The following is a 16322-nucleotide window of genomic DNA, read 5'->3' as shown; positions in this document are numbered from 1 at the left end:
GTAAGAACAGGATATTTAATGACACTAACTGATAAAAAGTGACATGACACTTTTTTCACTGGTTAGATTTGTAAGGACAGGATGAGGCACACGAGTCTAGCAGCATTTAAACAAAGTGAAATTCAAGTATTTAACTCAATGGTGTTACTTGATGTACAACTGCTCTTGAAATAGAAACGTAATGCTCTGGCACTCAACCGGCCCTCTTTGAACATTTATTTTCCCCTTTCCTCACAACTCTTCCTCCTTTCACTCAGTCCTCACTCACTTCTTCAGTTTCTTCTGCGCTGCTTTCTTCTTCACCATTTGTAACCGCTTCATGGCGTTAAGCTGGGACTCTTGGGTTGTAGGTAGTTTGTCCCCAGGTGCAGCCTTTGACCCATTCCCATTGTTTCCATTACCTCCTCCGTTACTGCCTCCATTGCCTCCAGTCTGGGAGCTGTTAGGAGAGCCGGCCCCTGACGAAGAGCTGCCTTTGCTTTGGCCTTCACCGCTCGATGACCTATTCAACGGCTGCTTACCCAGAGTCAGAGGTGGAGGCGGTTTCAGGTTTGCCTGACTGGAGCCGTTTCCATTGCCGCTCCCAGATATCTTTGCACTCCCAAGCCCCGACTTTCCTCCAGCTAGCCCAGATAACCCAACAGGCTTCTGTCCAGAAGGAGTTGTCAAGGTCTTGCTGCTCCCACTTGGGCCTGAGGAACCTAGTTTGGTGCTAGCAGGAAGAGATGGGCTCGTTTTGGCGCCAAATGCAGCCCAGCCGGTAAGACCGCTGCCCGAGGAGGAGGAGCTGCTGCTGGTGGGATTGGCTGAAGTGGCTGGTGGCTGCATGGGAAAAGGTTACTGTCATTATTAGAGTGTAATACTGACTAATAACAAACTACTAACTACTTGGATTTTCTTTTCATCTCTTTCATTTATGTTTTATTATTTGAGAACAAGTCCCTGTTGCTCCCACTTGGGCCTGAAGAACCTAGTTTGGAGCTTTAGTTTTCAAAAAACCCATTTGTCCTTCAGTGGCCACCATAGCTAAGATTATACAGTTGAATTAGGAGGGTTAGGAAAACAGTATTCAGCTGAATACAATCCATTTTTAACTGACGCTTTTGTACAGGACTTGAAGGCTTCATTGTCTATCGATGATGTGCTTGGGTCACCCCTATTCTTGTCACATCAATGCACTTTTGGCCCAATTCAGGAAGAGCTTCTCTGTTAAGAAAACTAGTTGTCCAAATGCATGCAGGGTTGTGTTTATGGTTCCCAACAGTCAGAGCTGACTGATTATTGTGAATAGTCCTGTGCCTCAAAATACAATTTTGGGGAAGAAGTCACAATGCCTTTATCTAACTAACTCCAAAAGACCATTCATCTATCTAGGACACCCAAGGCCAACAGTTTGGTAACAATGACATGACTGGAGCTTGTGCTATTTGACTGCTGGCGGCAGAGCTGACCACCAGACAAGTTGGCAGAGCAATGAACCCTGATTGCAACTCAACGAAAACACTGGGAGTTGAGTGACAGAGAGGTCACTTCTTTAGACCGAAGAAGTCACTTGGATGGGTGACAGAAACATTTCTCCTACTGAAAACGCTACGTCCAGATGAACAGAATCAACTTCCTGGGTGATCTTTTAACTGCTCCCAAAATCTGATCCAAGTACGCTTGAGGTGCTTTCAATTATTGTGGTCCTAATCTTGGGAACAAGCAGCCTGCTGACTCAAGTTCAATTACATCTGTGTGCAGATTCAAAAGCGGACTCAAAACCTTTCTCTGCACACAGGCCTACAGTTAATATGCGTTATTCTTTTTTTTGTTCTCTTAAGCATTTTTCACTGATTTATGGTGTTAAGTCTTCTTTTTCTGTATTAAACACACTGAGCTTTAATATAATGAAATGTACTATATAAATAAAATTGTCGTTGTCACTGGTGCGTTAGTAAATTTATTACCAATAATCTCTGCAGGCACTTTTTGTGAGTTTCAACCTTCTTGTACTCAATTATAATGTGACTGAACATATATTAAAGAAGTTTGCTGGAGGCAGAAGGTGAACAGATGATTACAAAAATGAAAATGACCTATAAATGCAAGAAAAGGTTCTTTGCATCAGTCTGTGAACTGCAAAGCAGAAGCATCAAATTACCAGCCTCTGCTTTGTTACGGCATCTGATTAAAAATAAAAGCCTATAAGCAGGAAAAACAACAACAACATACAGCGCAGTTGCAGTTTCTTAAATATCAAGTAAAAATGTGATTCCTCAGCTACTCACGCCGCGTCCTGCTTGCCTGAGCAATACTTTTGCTGCAAACTATGAAAACTCTTACACCTCACGGTAGAAGTATTAACATAATCAAATCTGTGACTACAGGGTATCATGTTTGCTATCAAAATAACTTTTTGGTGAACTCCATTAAGTGAAAGCGCTCTGAAAAGTTTTAAACCCATTCCCTCTGGAGAAATGGCACCGTGCTGGAACGCTGATCCTTGAAAATAAGTTTACACTTTCTGCTCATTTTCCTCTGCGGGGATTTATGCAGACTTCCTTTCAGAGCAGCTTTGCACTCTGACTGCAATTGCTGTTCTCTCCCTTGCAGTCCCAAGTAATTTACGGATGTGAAATCATAACTTTTTCTTGTCTGAGAAGGAGGAGAACGTGAGACGACACAAAGGCTGTGTATAAACATTCGCATTAACAATGCACGTCGATGGAAGCCATAACGAGTTAACACATACCTTCACTTCTGTTCTTTTGAATGCTTGGAAGGTGCTGGCTGTGTCAGTTTTGGGTTTAAGCTCCGTCTTTTTCACTAGTGTGTCTTTTACAACAGGTGCTGAAGATGCAGACGCAGGGGACGGCTTCTGTGGAGGTTTCTGGGCCTTGTGGACAAAAACAAACAAACAACTTTTCACTTAAAAACAAACCAAGCTCGCTGAATCCAAATACAAAGCTGATACTGGAAGATAATTTACTTTCCTCACCATACGCTTCATTTGCCTGGTACATCGGGCGCAGTACCACACAAGCCGTGGGTCATTGACTTCTTTGTCGGTCACCTGAGGCTTGTGGCAGTCCTGGTGGTACAGGTTATGGCATTCTTGGCACTCGACCAGCTGGTTCCCCATGGTCACGGTCATTTGTCTTAAGGAATAAAAACAGCAGGAAAGTAAAGACATATGGCAGGGACACATAATTAATTTGCTAACACGTTTACCTGTTTAGGTTGACGATGGAGTAAAATGAATCTCAATAATTTAAAGTGGAAAAAGTTCCAAGTACAATTTTTTTTCATATGCTATAATCCTACTGGATTTCTGATATGCTGTTGTTGTAATTAGCATTTATTCTATTTATCTATTTTGTATGTGGATTTTTTTAGGTTGGTATCTGTTGTGGACAGGACAAGCAAGAATTTCATTGGCTCACTTTGGGACAGAAAAAACATGTTTCTTTACTCGGCATATGATAATAAAAGGTTAAAAAAAATAAAACTTGGGACGGCAACTCAAAAATTTACCATATCTACAAATATTCAACATGTACCTGCAAACCACACAAGCCAGGCCCATTTCCATGGCGAAGTCATCGGCGCTGGTCTCATCATCATTTATGTTTGGCAGCAGGTCTTTGCTCGTCTGCACAGTGATCGGAGAAGAGCGATTCTCCTGTTTCTCCAAACGAGGCTTTTTCGGGGGGTCCACCTCACCCAAGTCAACCCTGATCTATTTTTTCAGGAAGACAGAAAGAGCACATTTTAGACATGGCATGTTGGCATCACTGACAAACATTTTCAAACTGCATCTACTTCACTGTAACACTAGTACTCTTCTATGTAATAGTACATACGTATGCTTCTCAGATTTGCAGGAAATTTCTGAACTCAAATTTATTTAACATGTAAGTAGCTCTGACCTACTCTGAGCTGGTTCTCTACCTTGATTGATTGATTACTCCTCCACTTTTCACCATAAAAAAAGGTTCATTGTTTTACTAAAATATCTATTCATTCCTTTTCCCCCCTCAGTATAAGGAGAGAAGCTCCCTTTGATTTGCCCGCTACAGCCATGCACTGAACTAAAAATAAATTTAAAAAGACCTGGTAGCCTGTCTGGCCTGAGAGTACACGTGCTTAAGGTCCAAAACAAATACTTATTCACAGGAGCCAAACAGGACTAGGACACAGCCGACTAAAGAAAGATTCATGTTAGGCATCTGGCATGCTGCTAAACTGGAGTGAGAGCAGCTATTTGACTTGGCCTGTCACGACTTATTGACCTCTCCATCCTGAAAAGCTCTTTAGCCGTTTAGCTGCACGTTTACGATCATCAGAGAATATCAAAAGTGTCTGCAAAATGATTAAATAATGTTAAATATGAAGAAAAGACTGCTTAAATCGCAGAGTGTTCTTGACTTACTTATGTTTTCCCTTCTTTTTTTTCTTTTTTCACTACTTCACCTTACAAGAAGGATTGTATGGTCCAACGCAACACCTTTTGCGTTGGACTACCAGGTTGTCGAGATCTTCTAGTAGTTTTGCAAAATTCACACAGTACCTTCTCAGATGGTCTCTTCTCACTGTCTTTCTTGCTCTTCTCAGGTTTACTACTTCCACTGCTGCTACTTGAAGATGAAGAACTTGAAGACTTGGAGTCTTGCTTACTTAAAGTCATTTTTGACACAGTCCCCTTTGATACCTCTATGTCCTGAGGACACATGACAATAATAATAATGATGATAATAATAATAATAATAATAATAATAACTTTTAGTTTGAGAAAGGGAAATTAAGGTTTAACAACAATGAGATACAGCATAAAGAGACTGTATAAACATGTACGTCTCCAGTTTCTTACTTTTTGTAATGAACGGTATGATGAGTCACTTCCTCTTGCAAGGGATTCATCAAGGAGAGCTTTCAGTTTCTCAGCTGAGTCTTTACTTTTGGAGTGTAAATAACTCAGTGCCTTTAGAAAGATGGGATCCAACTCCAAACTGACAGGTCCAGCCATGATGGAAACTGAGGATCAGAAAATACAGTTTTTCGGGCTTCGGGGAACAAATAACATCCCTCTACTGAGTAAATCATGTGCAGTTAAACAAGTTTAGTTAAACTAAGGACAACAAAGGATAGTAAGAGTAAAAAAATTGTTGGTTTTTTCCCCCCCATTTATTAGGGAAAAAGGCTATCCAAATCGACCTGACCCCATGTGAAAAAGCAGTTGCCACCAGATTACTGTCAGACACGTTAAATCAAGAAATCCCTTAAATAGAACCTGTTTAACAAAGTGAAGTAGGCTAAAACAATCAGCCCCAGACTGCAATCTAAAGAAAGTGACAAAAAGCAGAGAAACAAAGTCAAAGACATTTATCAATCTGGAAAGGGTCACAAAGCCAATTCTAAGGCATTGGGACTCTAGTGAACCACTGCGAGAGCCACTCCCAGGAGTGACCGACCTACCAAAATCATCCAGGTCACAAAAGAACCCAAAACGACAACTAAAGAACAGCAGGTCTCACTTGCCTCAGTTAAGGTCAGAGTTAATGATTCAACAATAAGATATTTATATTTATTTATGTTATCGTTAAAATTTGTTTCTTGAACAGAAACTTAAGTGCTAAAAATGTGAACAATTCAGGAAGGGGCAAATACCTTTTCACAACACTTTAAGTAACATGTTCTTTAAATTCCTTGAAACATCATGCATCTATTTCTGGTGCTCTTAACATTAATTATGCATAAGTCAATATTTTAGTAAGACTTAAATATTTAGTGAAAACTGTTTCCCATGAGTTAAAGCTCTGTCACAATAAACATCTTTATTACTAAACGAAGGGCACTTGAAGGGGAGACGACAGATCTCCGGGAAAACTAGGATTAATGGTGCGTTCCAGATTAAGTCGAAAATCTGAATTTCCTTGTTCCCAGTCAATCTGTAGATTCCAGTTAATCTGGAACATCTCCTCAACTCAGGTTCCCCACTCGGAACAGACCCATCAACCCCGAGTTAACTATCCAAGATGGCGGCAGTGAACGTAAACAGCAGTAAAACTGTAAAATGTATAATCTGTACTGTCACTTTTGTGTATTTATGATTCGCTAAATAAGCCATGCAGAGAGCACTGGTCAGATTCTACCCATGAATGTGCTGCGACGGTCATTTTAAGATTAAAAAACAAATACGATGCTGTACTGCTAGTAATAGCTAAACGGCTCTACCTTGCTAAGAACCGAAATAAATCATATTTTGCGCTTTTTTACCATTTTTGTTAGCACCGACTTCCAAGGTAAATGACATGCGTTTGTGTTTTGTGATACGTCATGTGCTTTTTTTCTGTGGGTTAAAACAAATATTTATTATTATCTTCCTTCTCACGTTTGTAGATTGAGTCCCAAATGTCTCAATTCCGTCTGTCGGGTGTAATATTTAAAAGTTCACACAAATTAAAAAAAGATTAACTTCGGCTGCTGCGTAACATATTCAGTCCGGACTAGCAGCAACACAAGGGACCATAATAGCACCACAACGGTAAAAGTTCTCGTTACTCGAAGCTGTCAGTTAGAAATTAGGATTTACGAATGAAATCGTTAAACTGGAATACCATACCTCACACTCTGCTTCTCGTAAGCTTGTCTCTCCTCAATCCGGTCTTTTCGATTTCATGGGGAAACTGACGGCAGAACAACACTTCCTACAAAGAAGCCGTTTCCTCTAACCTGTGCAACACTCAAATATGTCCGCAAGATATAAGCGCGGAACCTTATGAAGCAACTTGTGTTACTCCAGAATATTTCACATTACGGCTTCTTCGTTGAATAGTTAATTTTTTTTAAAAGAACCAGTTTTATGGAGCGGGCATATAATATATTATACAGTTTTACATGTATTTTTCCAGTGACACATCGTGTGTTGTTTATTCGTAAGTAGAAAACAGGTGAAGCTGTGGTAGCTTTAGCACAGGGGAAGAAGAAGAAGCAGCCCACACCATAACAACAACGTGGTTTTATAGAAGCTACTGCTGCTGTAAGTATCACTCATAGTGACATTTAACGTGTTAGATACAGCTGTTTTTCCATTTACAAACCCCACCTCGGAACACCTTACCGAGGCTACTTTTTAAACCTTCACATGTGTTTCACCCCGCAGTGCTGACTTTATTTACAATGAAGCAACAGCCCGAAAACCAGCAGCAGCCCTCTCTCTATTTAGAAGTTTGCTTTCAAAACGAGGAGCCGCGCCTTCCCCTGCACACCTCCATCGTCCTATTCCTCCTTTCTTACTGCGAGTGCAAGTTTTTTAAAGTTTACCTGGTCTTCAAGAAACCCAGCAGCTCCGAGTCTCTGAGAAGTCAGCTGCCAGAGCATCTGGACTCCTCTGATGTTCAGTCAGAGGCTCTGCCTCAGCTGGTTAGGGACTGTCGCCTCCCTGCTGTTTTGGATGAGACTGGGCAGCTCTGCAGGGCAGGACTGGCAGTGGTCCTTAGACATATTATCAACAAAACCATCGAAGCTGACCCCTCCAGAAATGATGTACTGGCTCTGCTGGGTTTCAAGAAGACTTGTCTGAAAGCCTGCGCTGAGGTTAGTGGAAAAAAGGGAAGCAAACGACAAAAATGCACAAAAGAAAATAAACAAGTGATAAGGTTGAAAAAAAATCTGGTAATTCTTTGTTTTTACATTCATCGGGCCCCAATATGCCCGAATATCAAAAAGAAATTAAAAATGCATGTTGTGGAAGAGTTCGGGTTTTAGGAGGTTAAATATGTCTAAAAGTAAGCACACAGTTACAAATCAGTTATAGTTAGCTGAAACCAAAGTATCCTTAGGCAAGAAATTGAACCCCAAGTTACTCTCCCGAGGCAGTAATTGGAATATGAATGTGTGTGAATGTTAGATAGAAAGCACTTTGGTAGAGAACGCATTGAAAAAAAGACCTTGTGTGAATGACTGAATGAGGCATGCTTTTTAAAGTGCTTTGACCATTTAGTGACTTCAGGAACAAACTGAAAGCTGTTGTGAAGCAGTGTAATGCTCTCTCCATAAGTAATGATTTGCTGAAATCAAAAAGAACCATTAAATCTTTGAATGAAAGGAAAACCGAACCAACTTAATGCGAACAAAACCCCAAAACTCAGTCATTACAAAAAGTGACGGTTAACAAAAAATAAAGACCATCTGCAAATCTACAAAATCAAGTAAACCAAATAAATGCAAAATCTTAGAGATCATCATTAGAAATCACACAATTAACAACTTTTAAAAAGTATTATAAGTAAATAATGAACTAATTCTTAGTTTGCTTTAAAGTTTGCATGGTTTCAGATCTAGGAAAGCTCTTATACCTCACAACTTTGACCGTCTATTGTTCCCCATCAGGGTCCCAGAAGGTTATTTATAATAGATTTGAGCAAATGGTGGTTCCCAGTTGGCTAATGAAATTTAAAGCACTCTGTGGTAAACTAGATGTATTTCACATATACACATATTCCACTTGTGATCCTTTCACTCTTCAATCCAAAAGGGAACAACGACAAAAGGAACTGCCAAAAAGTCAAAAACTGGAAAAAAACAAATTCTGACACCAAAACTTTTTTTCTCCTTTTTTTGTTTTGGAAATATGTAGCAAAGTTATGTTTTTTGTGTTTTTAATTACAAATAAATATCTGACAACTGCACAAGTTGTGCACAGTGCTATGATAAGGACTTGTATTTCAGCCTTTTTATTTTGAGTGCATTTACGGACAGACCTCAAACACCATGTTTTCCTCACTCTTAGGTGAGCCGGTGGACTAGATTGTGTGAAATTGAAATCCCCTCTGCTGTTGAAGAACATCTCCAGAATCCTGCAAATGATGATCAACAGGTGCCCCTCTCCATTCTCACTCTTGAGCGAAGGCTCGCGGAGCCTGTCAGAGTCCACAACGATGACAAAATACGAAGGCGGAAACTCCAGGAGCAGAGACGTGAAGAGTCTGCTGAAAGCCAAGAGAACCTGGACTCCGAGTCCGGGCTTGGACAGTCGTCTCAGGCCTGTGATGGACTTGAGCTTAGAGCAGCTTTGGCCAAACTGTCTGTGGATTCAGTACCAGCTTTAGCCACCAGAGAGAACTCTGAGATCAGGAAAGTGAAGACAGCAGATTTGCCTCCGTTGGAGCATGTGTTTGCCGAGGGACTGTACTTCACTCTGACTGATGTGGTGCTGCTCCCGTGCATCTATCAGTATCTGGTAAGGGCTTTTTGACATGTAATGAATTTTTGAGTGGTGTCAACAACCTCATTCTGATTGTTACTGTCTAATTAAGAATGGCACATACACATCAAAGCACAATTAATTTTATTAGCCCTTTTTTGTCAGTTTAAGCCTGTCGCTTTTATTTCACTGACACACTTTCTTTACAAATGCTCTTTCAATAATACACCTGTTACACAAACAGTCAAGTGCTGATAGGAAAGGCTTTGTCTCAGTGGATACAAAAGTGGCGCTGATGTCAGACTGAATGCTTTCATGCAGACCGGAGCGTGCAGTTACATGAATTTGCTGGCTCTTTAATACTTTTATTATGATGACTTGTCAAATTATGCATGATGTGTGGTTTTGACACTCTGGTCAGGGTGAACAGGTAGTACACCCAGTTCCCTTTTTAAATCCAGCCAGGCAGAAACTTGGGTTAAGAAGACTCGCTGCATCAGACTTGGCACAGTTTTTGCTCTCAAAGGTGGTCTGGAGCCACCTGGCAAAGGCTGATAACACTGTACGGGGAGGGTTTTTATTCAAATGCAGCAGGTTGAAATACATTTTACTGACTTTACTTTGGGAACAGCTGACAGAGTTGGCAGGTTGTTATGTTGACCTAAAAAAACAAACTCCTAACTTGAAAATCTTTGAAGAATTTAGAAGCTCAAGTGCTCACTGAATATTCATTACGCCTCATTGTTTGTGATGAATTTGGTAGCAACTGCAGCGGCGAACCGAGAGCTGTAAAGTTCAGGCTTATGCTGTTATTGATCAGGAATGCTGCATTGTCTGGCAGTGGAGTGGGTCTCATTTCACCTTTCAGCTGTCTCCAGCTATTCCTCGACTGTGGGAAAGAACTGAAGTTCTCACAATGAGGCTTTTAGTAGTCAGCTGTGCCCCAGTGGTTTCCAGTTTCACACTCAGCCTAGCGTGTCTCCTCTTAACGGCCATCACTGTCCACAACACATGCAGCCACAGTGAATCCTTTCCACTCCACCCTCTTGTCGTGCTGCGGAGTGCCCCTTCTGCCTCCGTGCACCACTCTGTGTCCAAACACACACAAACACACACACTCTGTGCCCTTATGCTTCGTCTCAGATCATGTCTCTGTTTGTTTCTTCACCCTCTCCTCCTGCCAGCTCTGTTTAGATTTTTTTTTTTTGCCAGTCTGTCGCACAAGTGTTCACCAGCGTGATGTGTGAATTCTGGTGGAACGTGGCATCTCGCTCCGCTGGCAGTAACATGTCAGTCGAGTCACTTAATCAATATTTCCTTGTTGTTTTCCTCTTTCTCTTTCATCCTTTCATCCTTTTCTTGGTCTTTAATAGTGTTCCCTCCAAGCACGCGCTGCCGCCACTCTACATCATCTCCCCCACCTACTGCGCTGGTACGGCCGTGTCCAGGAGGTACCGGGGGTGCTTCGGGCAGCCAAGGCTTGTGGGCTACTTCTGTCCATACCCCAGGCTCCCACGTCTGGACTCCCAATTCTCTCAGCAGAGGACAACCCAACCAGTCTACCGGTGGAAGAGGAAGAAGGCCGGGAGATGGCCCCAGAGGTTCCTTTTGTCGGCGGCCCAAGGCCCACAATGACTAAACTCAAAGTAAATGATTACTTTCCTTTACTTAATCCCCAGCATGCTTTGCAGCTATATGTTAACCAAACATGTTTTGTTCCAACACTTCCATCCTGACCTAATATCAAGGGATCTGCCTCCCATTGTCCCCTAACAGCACAGATTCGCAGCCTCCAGAGTGGTTGTTAAGTATTATCCCTGTAATTTCATGCCTCCATTTTCTGTTGATTGCACCTTCAAGAGTGTAGCTCTGAGTTAATGTTTCGGTTTCTGGCAGACTTTTGTAATTGTTGGATATTTAGTTTTTCTGCCAGATATTTAACAGTGATTGCTTTCACTCATAAAATTAACATTTTAAGTGGTCTTAAAAAAAAAAGAAAGGAATTCAAAGCTGTTATCGATGCATATTATTTTGCTCTTGTAGACATTACAAAAAAACAAGCTTTTTTTTTTTTAAGACTAACAATCTGTTTATGAGAAAAAACACTGTATTTGCCTGGGGTGCTTTTTTTAAATGCACATTTCAGTATTCTCAGTGGATCCTGTTACCACTTGCAGGAGTGCAGACAGTGCACATTCAGCTTATCTTCACTTCAGGTGCAATAAAAACAGTGAATCTGGTCCAAAACAAAAATGTTATAGCTTTACTTAGTTTATAGTTATGGCTAAAAATCTACATGTGCACAGGCAAGATACACGACCCAATGCAGGTCCCTTAGGAAGGATTGTCGAGAGACTTGCTCATTCGCACACGTTTATAGATTTCTTTGCTCCATATATTACCTCTGCAACAGCAGGAGATAAGCAGGCCCAGCTGTTTTAAAGGAGACTGTCTCCTCAACCCTGACTAACCTCTCGCCACTGAGCCCTCAGACTGTTTACTTGGCTTTTTTTGCTCTGCTCTCTTAGGAAAGATATTTCTGTGATTTCCTGCTGGCTACATTTCTATAACAATGTGAGCGAGGCGAGGAGAAAAAAAAACAAGAGGTTTGGAAAATTCTGATGAGGGTGAGTGAGCTGGGTGGTCAGGATGGGATGTGTCTTTTAGATGTGCTGTGTTGCCGGATGAAATTTAGTCAGGCCCACATGTGTGTAAATGACAGTTTTGCTGGCAGGTTAAAATCCGACATTAAAACCGAGAGGAATGCGTGAACACACACAGACAAACACACAATGGCCACCATTCTCTGCCTAGAGGGATTACAAGGATGGCTACATGTCGCCATCATCATGTCTGCAGTGCAGCTGTTGCGCTGGGTAATGTGCCTGTCTGTTTGCGTCTGTGTGCGCATATATGTCCTCTGTGTGTGTCCCACCAAGGTATAAACACACAGTCTGCCGTCTCACATGGTGACAGTCGATCCTTCACGGCGGCTAACCAGAGGCAGTGGGCTCATCTCGCAACACCATTCACATTACAAATGGCTCATAAACTCTGCCCCTTTATCACTCCAGTTAACACACACTCATGCATACTGTTCAAGCTCCCCATGCAGTGATCTGTGGAGCCCCAGCCTGTGATCTGTATCTATGGTAAACAAGCAGGCATCCCGACACCAGAAATTAAGACCCGGTATTATCACTGCCTAACAAAAGCTAACACAACTTGGATATCAAAAATAGAGTTTTTTTTAAAAGGAGAATTACTGGGTTTGCAGGAAGGAAGTTAAGTCTTTGATTTTATGTCTGATGAATTGGGTTCATAGGGGAGCTGTTGTTCCAGAAACAGCGATTGAAGACAGTCTGTGTGTGTTCCCATGAAAAACTCCTCACTGAAATCAACGAGCATTATGGCAGGATAATAACGCAGTCTTGTATTATTACCTATTATTTGTCATTTGGGTTTAAAGTTTGACCAGACATCCTTGTTGCAGGTGAACTATCAAACTTAAGAATATGATTTAATAGAAGAAATAGAGCTTTAAACAGAATCACCTTTTCATATTCAAAATTATTAAAGCTTTAAGGTGCATGTTTCCTTAGTGTACTTTGAGGTACCTCAAACATATTTACCCAGTGACCAAAAATGACCTTATCAGCATTTGCACTACAAGTTTGTGTTACTGTGGAGAGTGAATATAATTGGTTTTGGCACAGACTTTTTGAGCTTGAGGTTTGCAGTGTTGTAGACTTTGATTGGTTTGTATTATATAGTAGTATGTGTTTATATAAAGATGAATAAAACAAAATATTAGAATATTTTAATATGGCAGCGAGACATTGTTCAACCCCAGTGTATAACACACAGATCAGTTAGTGTCAACAGAACTAAGGGTTTTTAGTAATATAGTCTTAATTGCAGTGCTTTTATTGCATCATAGTGATGCACCTCACAGTGTATGTATTTTTCTGATGTCATTGTACATGATAGTCAAGTCTTTATTCATGAAACACATTTAAATGTAACAGACGGTGACCATAGTGTTGCACTAGGGCTGCACGATTAATCGTTAGAAAATCGCGATCTCGATTCATACTTATGTGCGATCTCATTTCCAAGTGACAACGATTTAAAAGAAAAGAAAAAGAAAAAGACGACGACGATTGTACCGCATTTTGATCCGGGACGTAATCTGCATGAAAACAAGCGCTCACTCTTCCTGCTCAACAAATGACAAGGGCGGAGCCTTATACCACGTGATACAGAAGCTGTGCCGTGTGATGCTAAAATTAGCAGGGAAAAAACAACGGAGAGCACGTCAGGGATGACGAGAAAGTGACAGGAGAAAATCCGTCCCGGACAACCACCCAAACATTAATAACAGGAACCTACAGCGCTTCCCTATACCCGTCGAACTCCCGCAGGCAAAGAAATTACAGAGGCTATCACTTATCACCTGACCAAAGATATGGCTCCCATCAACACTGTGCAAAACGAGGGATTTAGGAAAATGATCAACACCCTAGAGAAATGCTACACAGTGCCCTCCCGCAACTATTTTTCTATTGTTGCACTACCTGCTCTATACACGCAGTGTCGAGCAACGGTGGAGACGGAATTACAAGCAGTACAATATTTTGCGGCAACGACAAAATGTGAGACATTTGTTGTTTTTATGTTTATTTATTGTTTTTATGTTCAGTCTCAACTGTTACGAAGTTGATGTGCAGTTAATAAGCGAAATAAATATTTATACTGGAAAAGAAAATCGTGAGAGAATCGTGATCTCAATTCTAAGCCAAAAAATCGTGATTCTCATTTTATGCAAAATCGTGCAGCCCTATGTTGCACATATTTAATGTTCCATGTTAGACCTTCTATTAAAAGGGTGTCATATTATAGTAAGATGAGCTTTTTTCCTCTTTATATGGGAAACAGCTCCAGGGATTTACTGAAACAAGTGCAAACGTCTATGTAAATACAGACAGTACAAAAGATGGACATAGCTACTGTGATGTCGTCCACTGATTTCTGAATTTGGTGAAACCTCTGCATGAGTGTTTCCATCTACGCTGTCCTGGTTGCAATTTCTTTGGATCTTGGCTGCCTTTTGTTCTTTTCTGTCAAAATGATCTAACACAGCTCTGAGGAAGCCAATCCATGATTGATAGAGTTTCATTTTTCATTTTTTTGTATCCACATGTGCTTTTACTGCATTGACAGTGAGTTCGGGATCATTGTCTTGCTGAAAAATTAAGGCTTTACCAATAGAGGCTATTGCATGATTGAGAATATGCCTTTCACGTTTCATTTTAAAACACCATTCAGATCGCTCATTCTACCATGCCTGTATACCTGCGGTTTCAGTCAATTTCAGAGTCTGTAGCAAATGAGCTGTTGCTACCCCAGACGCTGTGGTGAGAAACACGGCAGGAAAGGAGAACTGAGAACACAGCCTCATCAGGAGCTTCTAAATAGCGCTGCCTTCTAGCAACAAATATTGCATCTATCTAGACAAACTTTAGCAAAGCTAGTTAAATACATAGTTAGCCCTGCTGTCATCATGGAGAGAACTAAAAAAAAGTTTACCATGGTTTCCCTGGTTCTCTTGCTATTGTAGTTAATTGTACTAGATGTGCTGGAGTATGTTCTGTACTGGTGAAGCAATGTTCTGTCTTGAAAATTTAATAAGAGTTGTATTGTGTGCAAGGTAGCAGAGGGCTTGTACAAAATAAGTCACTCGATTACAACAAAGGCTGTAGGTTTCTATAGTAACTTGTATTTGTATATTTGTGTGTGTGTGTGTGTTTTCATGTGTGTGTTCTTCCCTAAGGAAAATGGCATCGAGGCAGTCTTCACTCCTCATCCTTGCCCTTCCTGGACCCTCCCATGGGAAAGCTTACCAGGAGCGATCAACCCTACTGAAGGTAAACTCTAATCTTGCCTCGAGGCTGTGCTCTTTGCTGGCTCCATTTTATTTTTGCCCTCCTGCCCTTGCACTTTTATCATTGCCCCTTTGGTTTGTTTTAGTTTTATTTTCTTGTATTTATTTGATGTCTTCATCTCTCTTTGTCCTCCTTTCACTATTTTTACTTCCCTCATGTTTTGTAAGCCTGTATGCCTCTGCAACACTCCACAGCCTCTTTCTCCCACCTTATTTCTGGGTTGACTTCAAAAAACACAAATGTTACTATATATGGAGCGAGGAACATGAATAAATATTTGCATTATACCTTTCGGTACTACTGTGGCTGTTGGTGATTTATAGCTGCACCTAATGCTAACACATTTTATGTTAATCTGCAGGTGGATGCGGTTCCCCTTGAGGGTCCCCTAATGATTTTTAATCTACATGTGCTATCCTGCTGATGTTGTAGGGTGAAAGTGTGAAATAGGTCTGTGGTAGAACAAGAGTCAAAAACAATAAAAACACCTAAAAAGGTTCAAAGACAACTTGTACAGTGTCCCACTTGTCTTAGTGGATACTTCTTGCTGTGAGAGTAGTTTGTGATAGACAATGGGGGAGGTTTGTTGATTGCTGCCCCAGGTGGCATTGGAGCAACAGAGAGAGGGGAAAAATCTGTTTCTTTGCCTCTTTTCCTCACCTGCATTGTTTCTCTTTTTAGTGAGATGTCTTTGTTGTTAGCAACGCTAAATGATGCACATGCATCACTCCCAACATATAAGTGTTATTCCATCCATCCATCTCAATCCAATACATTTGAATCCGTCCATCCATAGAGAGATAGACAACCATTCACACTCACATTCCCATCTTTGGCCATTTTTGGAATAGACGTGCATGTTTATAGACTGTGGGAGAAAGCTGGAGCCCGGAGAGACCACCCCCACAGACACAGGGAGAACATGTAAACTCCACAGTCTGGCTTTGGTGGGACCTTCTTGCTGTGAGGTGAGGGCACTTGCTGCCATACGGTCACGTTGCCGCTTCAGTGTTATTGACACAAGAAATTGGGGAAGGTAGATGAAGGCACATGCTTCATGCATGTGATTGTTTAAATATTTCAATTTTCTTTAATATTGTGTAGCGCACTCGTTTCTTTCTTCCTTTCATTTTTGCTTATTTGGGAAATTGTTACAAGCAGGAGTTCATGCAGTGCCTATTTCCTCCAAC

The 16322-nt window shown here is 41.1% G+C and overlaps 2 protein-coding genes across 4 annotated transcripts in view; one reads left to right on the top strand and one right to left on the bottom strand.

Moving 5' to 3' along the window:
- Position 1: 1 nt before the first annotated feature.
- Positions 2-6761, bottom strand: ints12 (integrator complex subunit 12). Its single transcript, XM_085276698.1, has 7 exons — positions 6605-6761; positions 4853-5016; positions 4553-4702; positions 3543-3721; positions 2981-3140; positions 2735-2878; positions 2-822 (listed from the first exon to the last, which is right to left on the bottom strand). Exons 2-7 carry the CDS (start codon positions 5006-5008, stop codon positions 265-267), a joined length of 1347 nt encoding a protein of 448 aa, XP_085132824.1. The 5' UTR covers positions 5009-5016; positions 6605-6761; the 3' UTR covers positions 2-264.
- The window catches only part of gstcd (glutathione S-transferase, C-terminal domain containing), a 52465-nt gene continuing 42092 nt past the window's right edge, over positions 5950-16322 (top strand). Inside the window, exons 1-6 of one of the 3 annotated variants that reach the window (XM_085276697.1) lie at positions 5950-6032; positions 6923-7021; positions 7145-7578; positions 8774-9223; positions 10561-10833; positions 15021-15114. In XM_085276697.1, the coding sequence (XP_085132823.1) occupies positions 7162-7578; positions 8774-9223; positions 10561-10833; positions 15021-15114 (1234 nt within the window). In that variant the 5' untranslated portion in view covers positions 5950-6032; positions 6923-7021; positions 7145-7161. Of the gene's footprint in view, positions 6058-6491; positions 6527-6922; positions 7022-7144; positions 7579-8773; positions 9224-10560; positions 10834-15020; positions 15115-16322 lie in introns of those variants that run through there. The other 2 variants (XM_085276696.1, XM_085276695.1) reach the window with 2 other exon arrangements.

This window comes from Mchenga conophoros, linkage group LG6 (genome assembly GCF_057382185.1).
Source record: "Mchenga conophoros isolate Kocher_MC1m ecotype Shallow Benthic linkage group LG6, M_conophoros_male_GT1.1, whole genome shotgun sequence".
Classification (NCBI taxonomy): Eukaryota; Metazoa; Chordata; class Actinopteri; order Cichliformes; family Cichlidae; genus Mchenga; species Mchenga conophoros.
This window is presented reverse-complemented; position numbering and strand designations above follow the sequence as displayed.

Bases quoted from the DNA above. Each gene is read 5' to 3' on its own strand.
- ints12 (XM_085276698.1), bottom strand. From the start codon at position 5,008: ATGGCTGGACCTGTCAGTTTGGAGTTGGATCCCATCTTTCTAAAGGCA. The intron at 3,141-3,542 runs GTACATGTTGAA...TTATTCCTTAAG, and splicing joins CTGGCTTGTGTGGTTTGCAG to ACAAATGACCGTGACCATGG. The intron at 2,879-2,980 runs GTGAGGAAAGTA...TTTGTCCACAAG, and splicing joins CCAGGCAAATGAAGCGTATG to GCCCAGAAACCTCCACAGAA.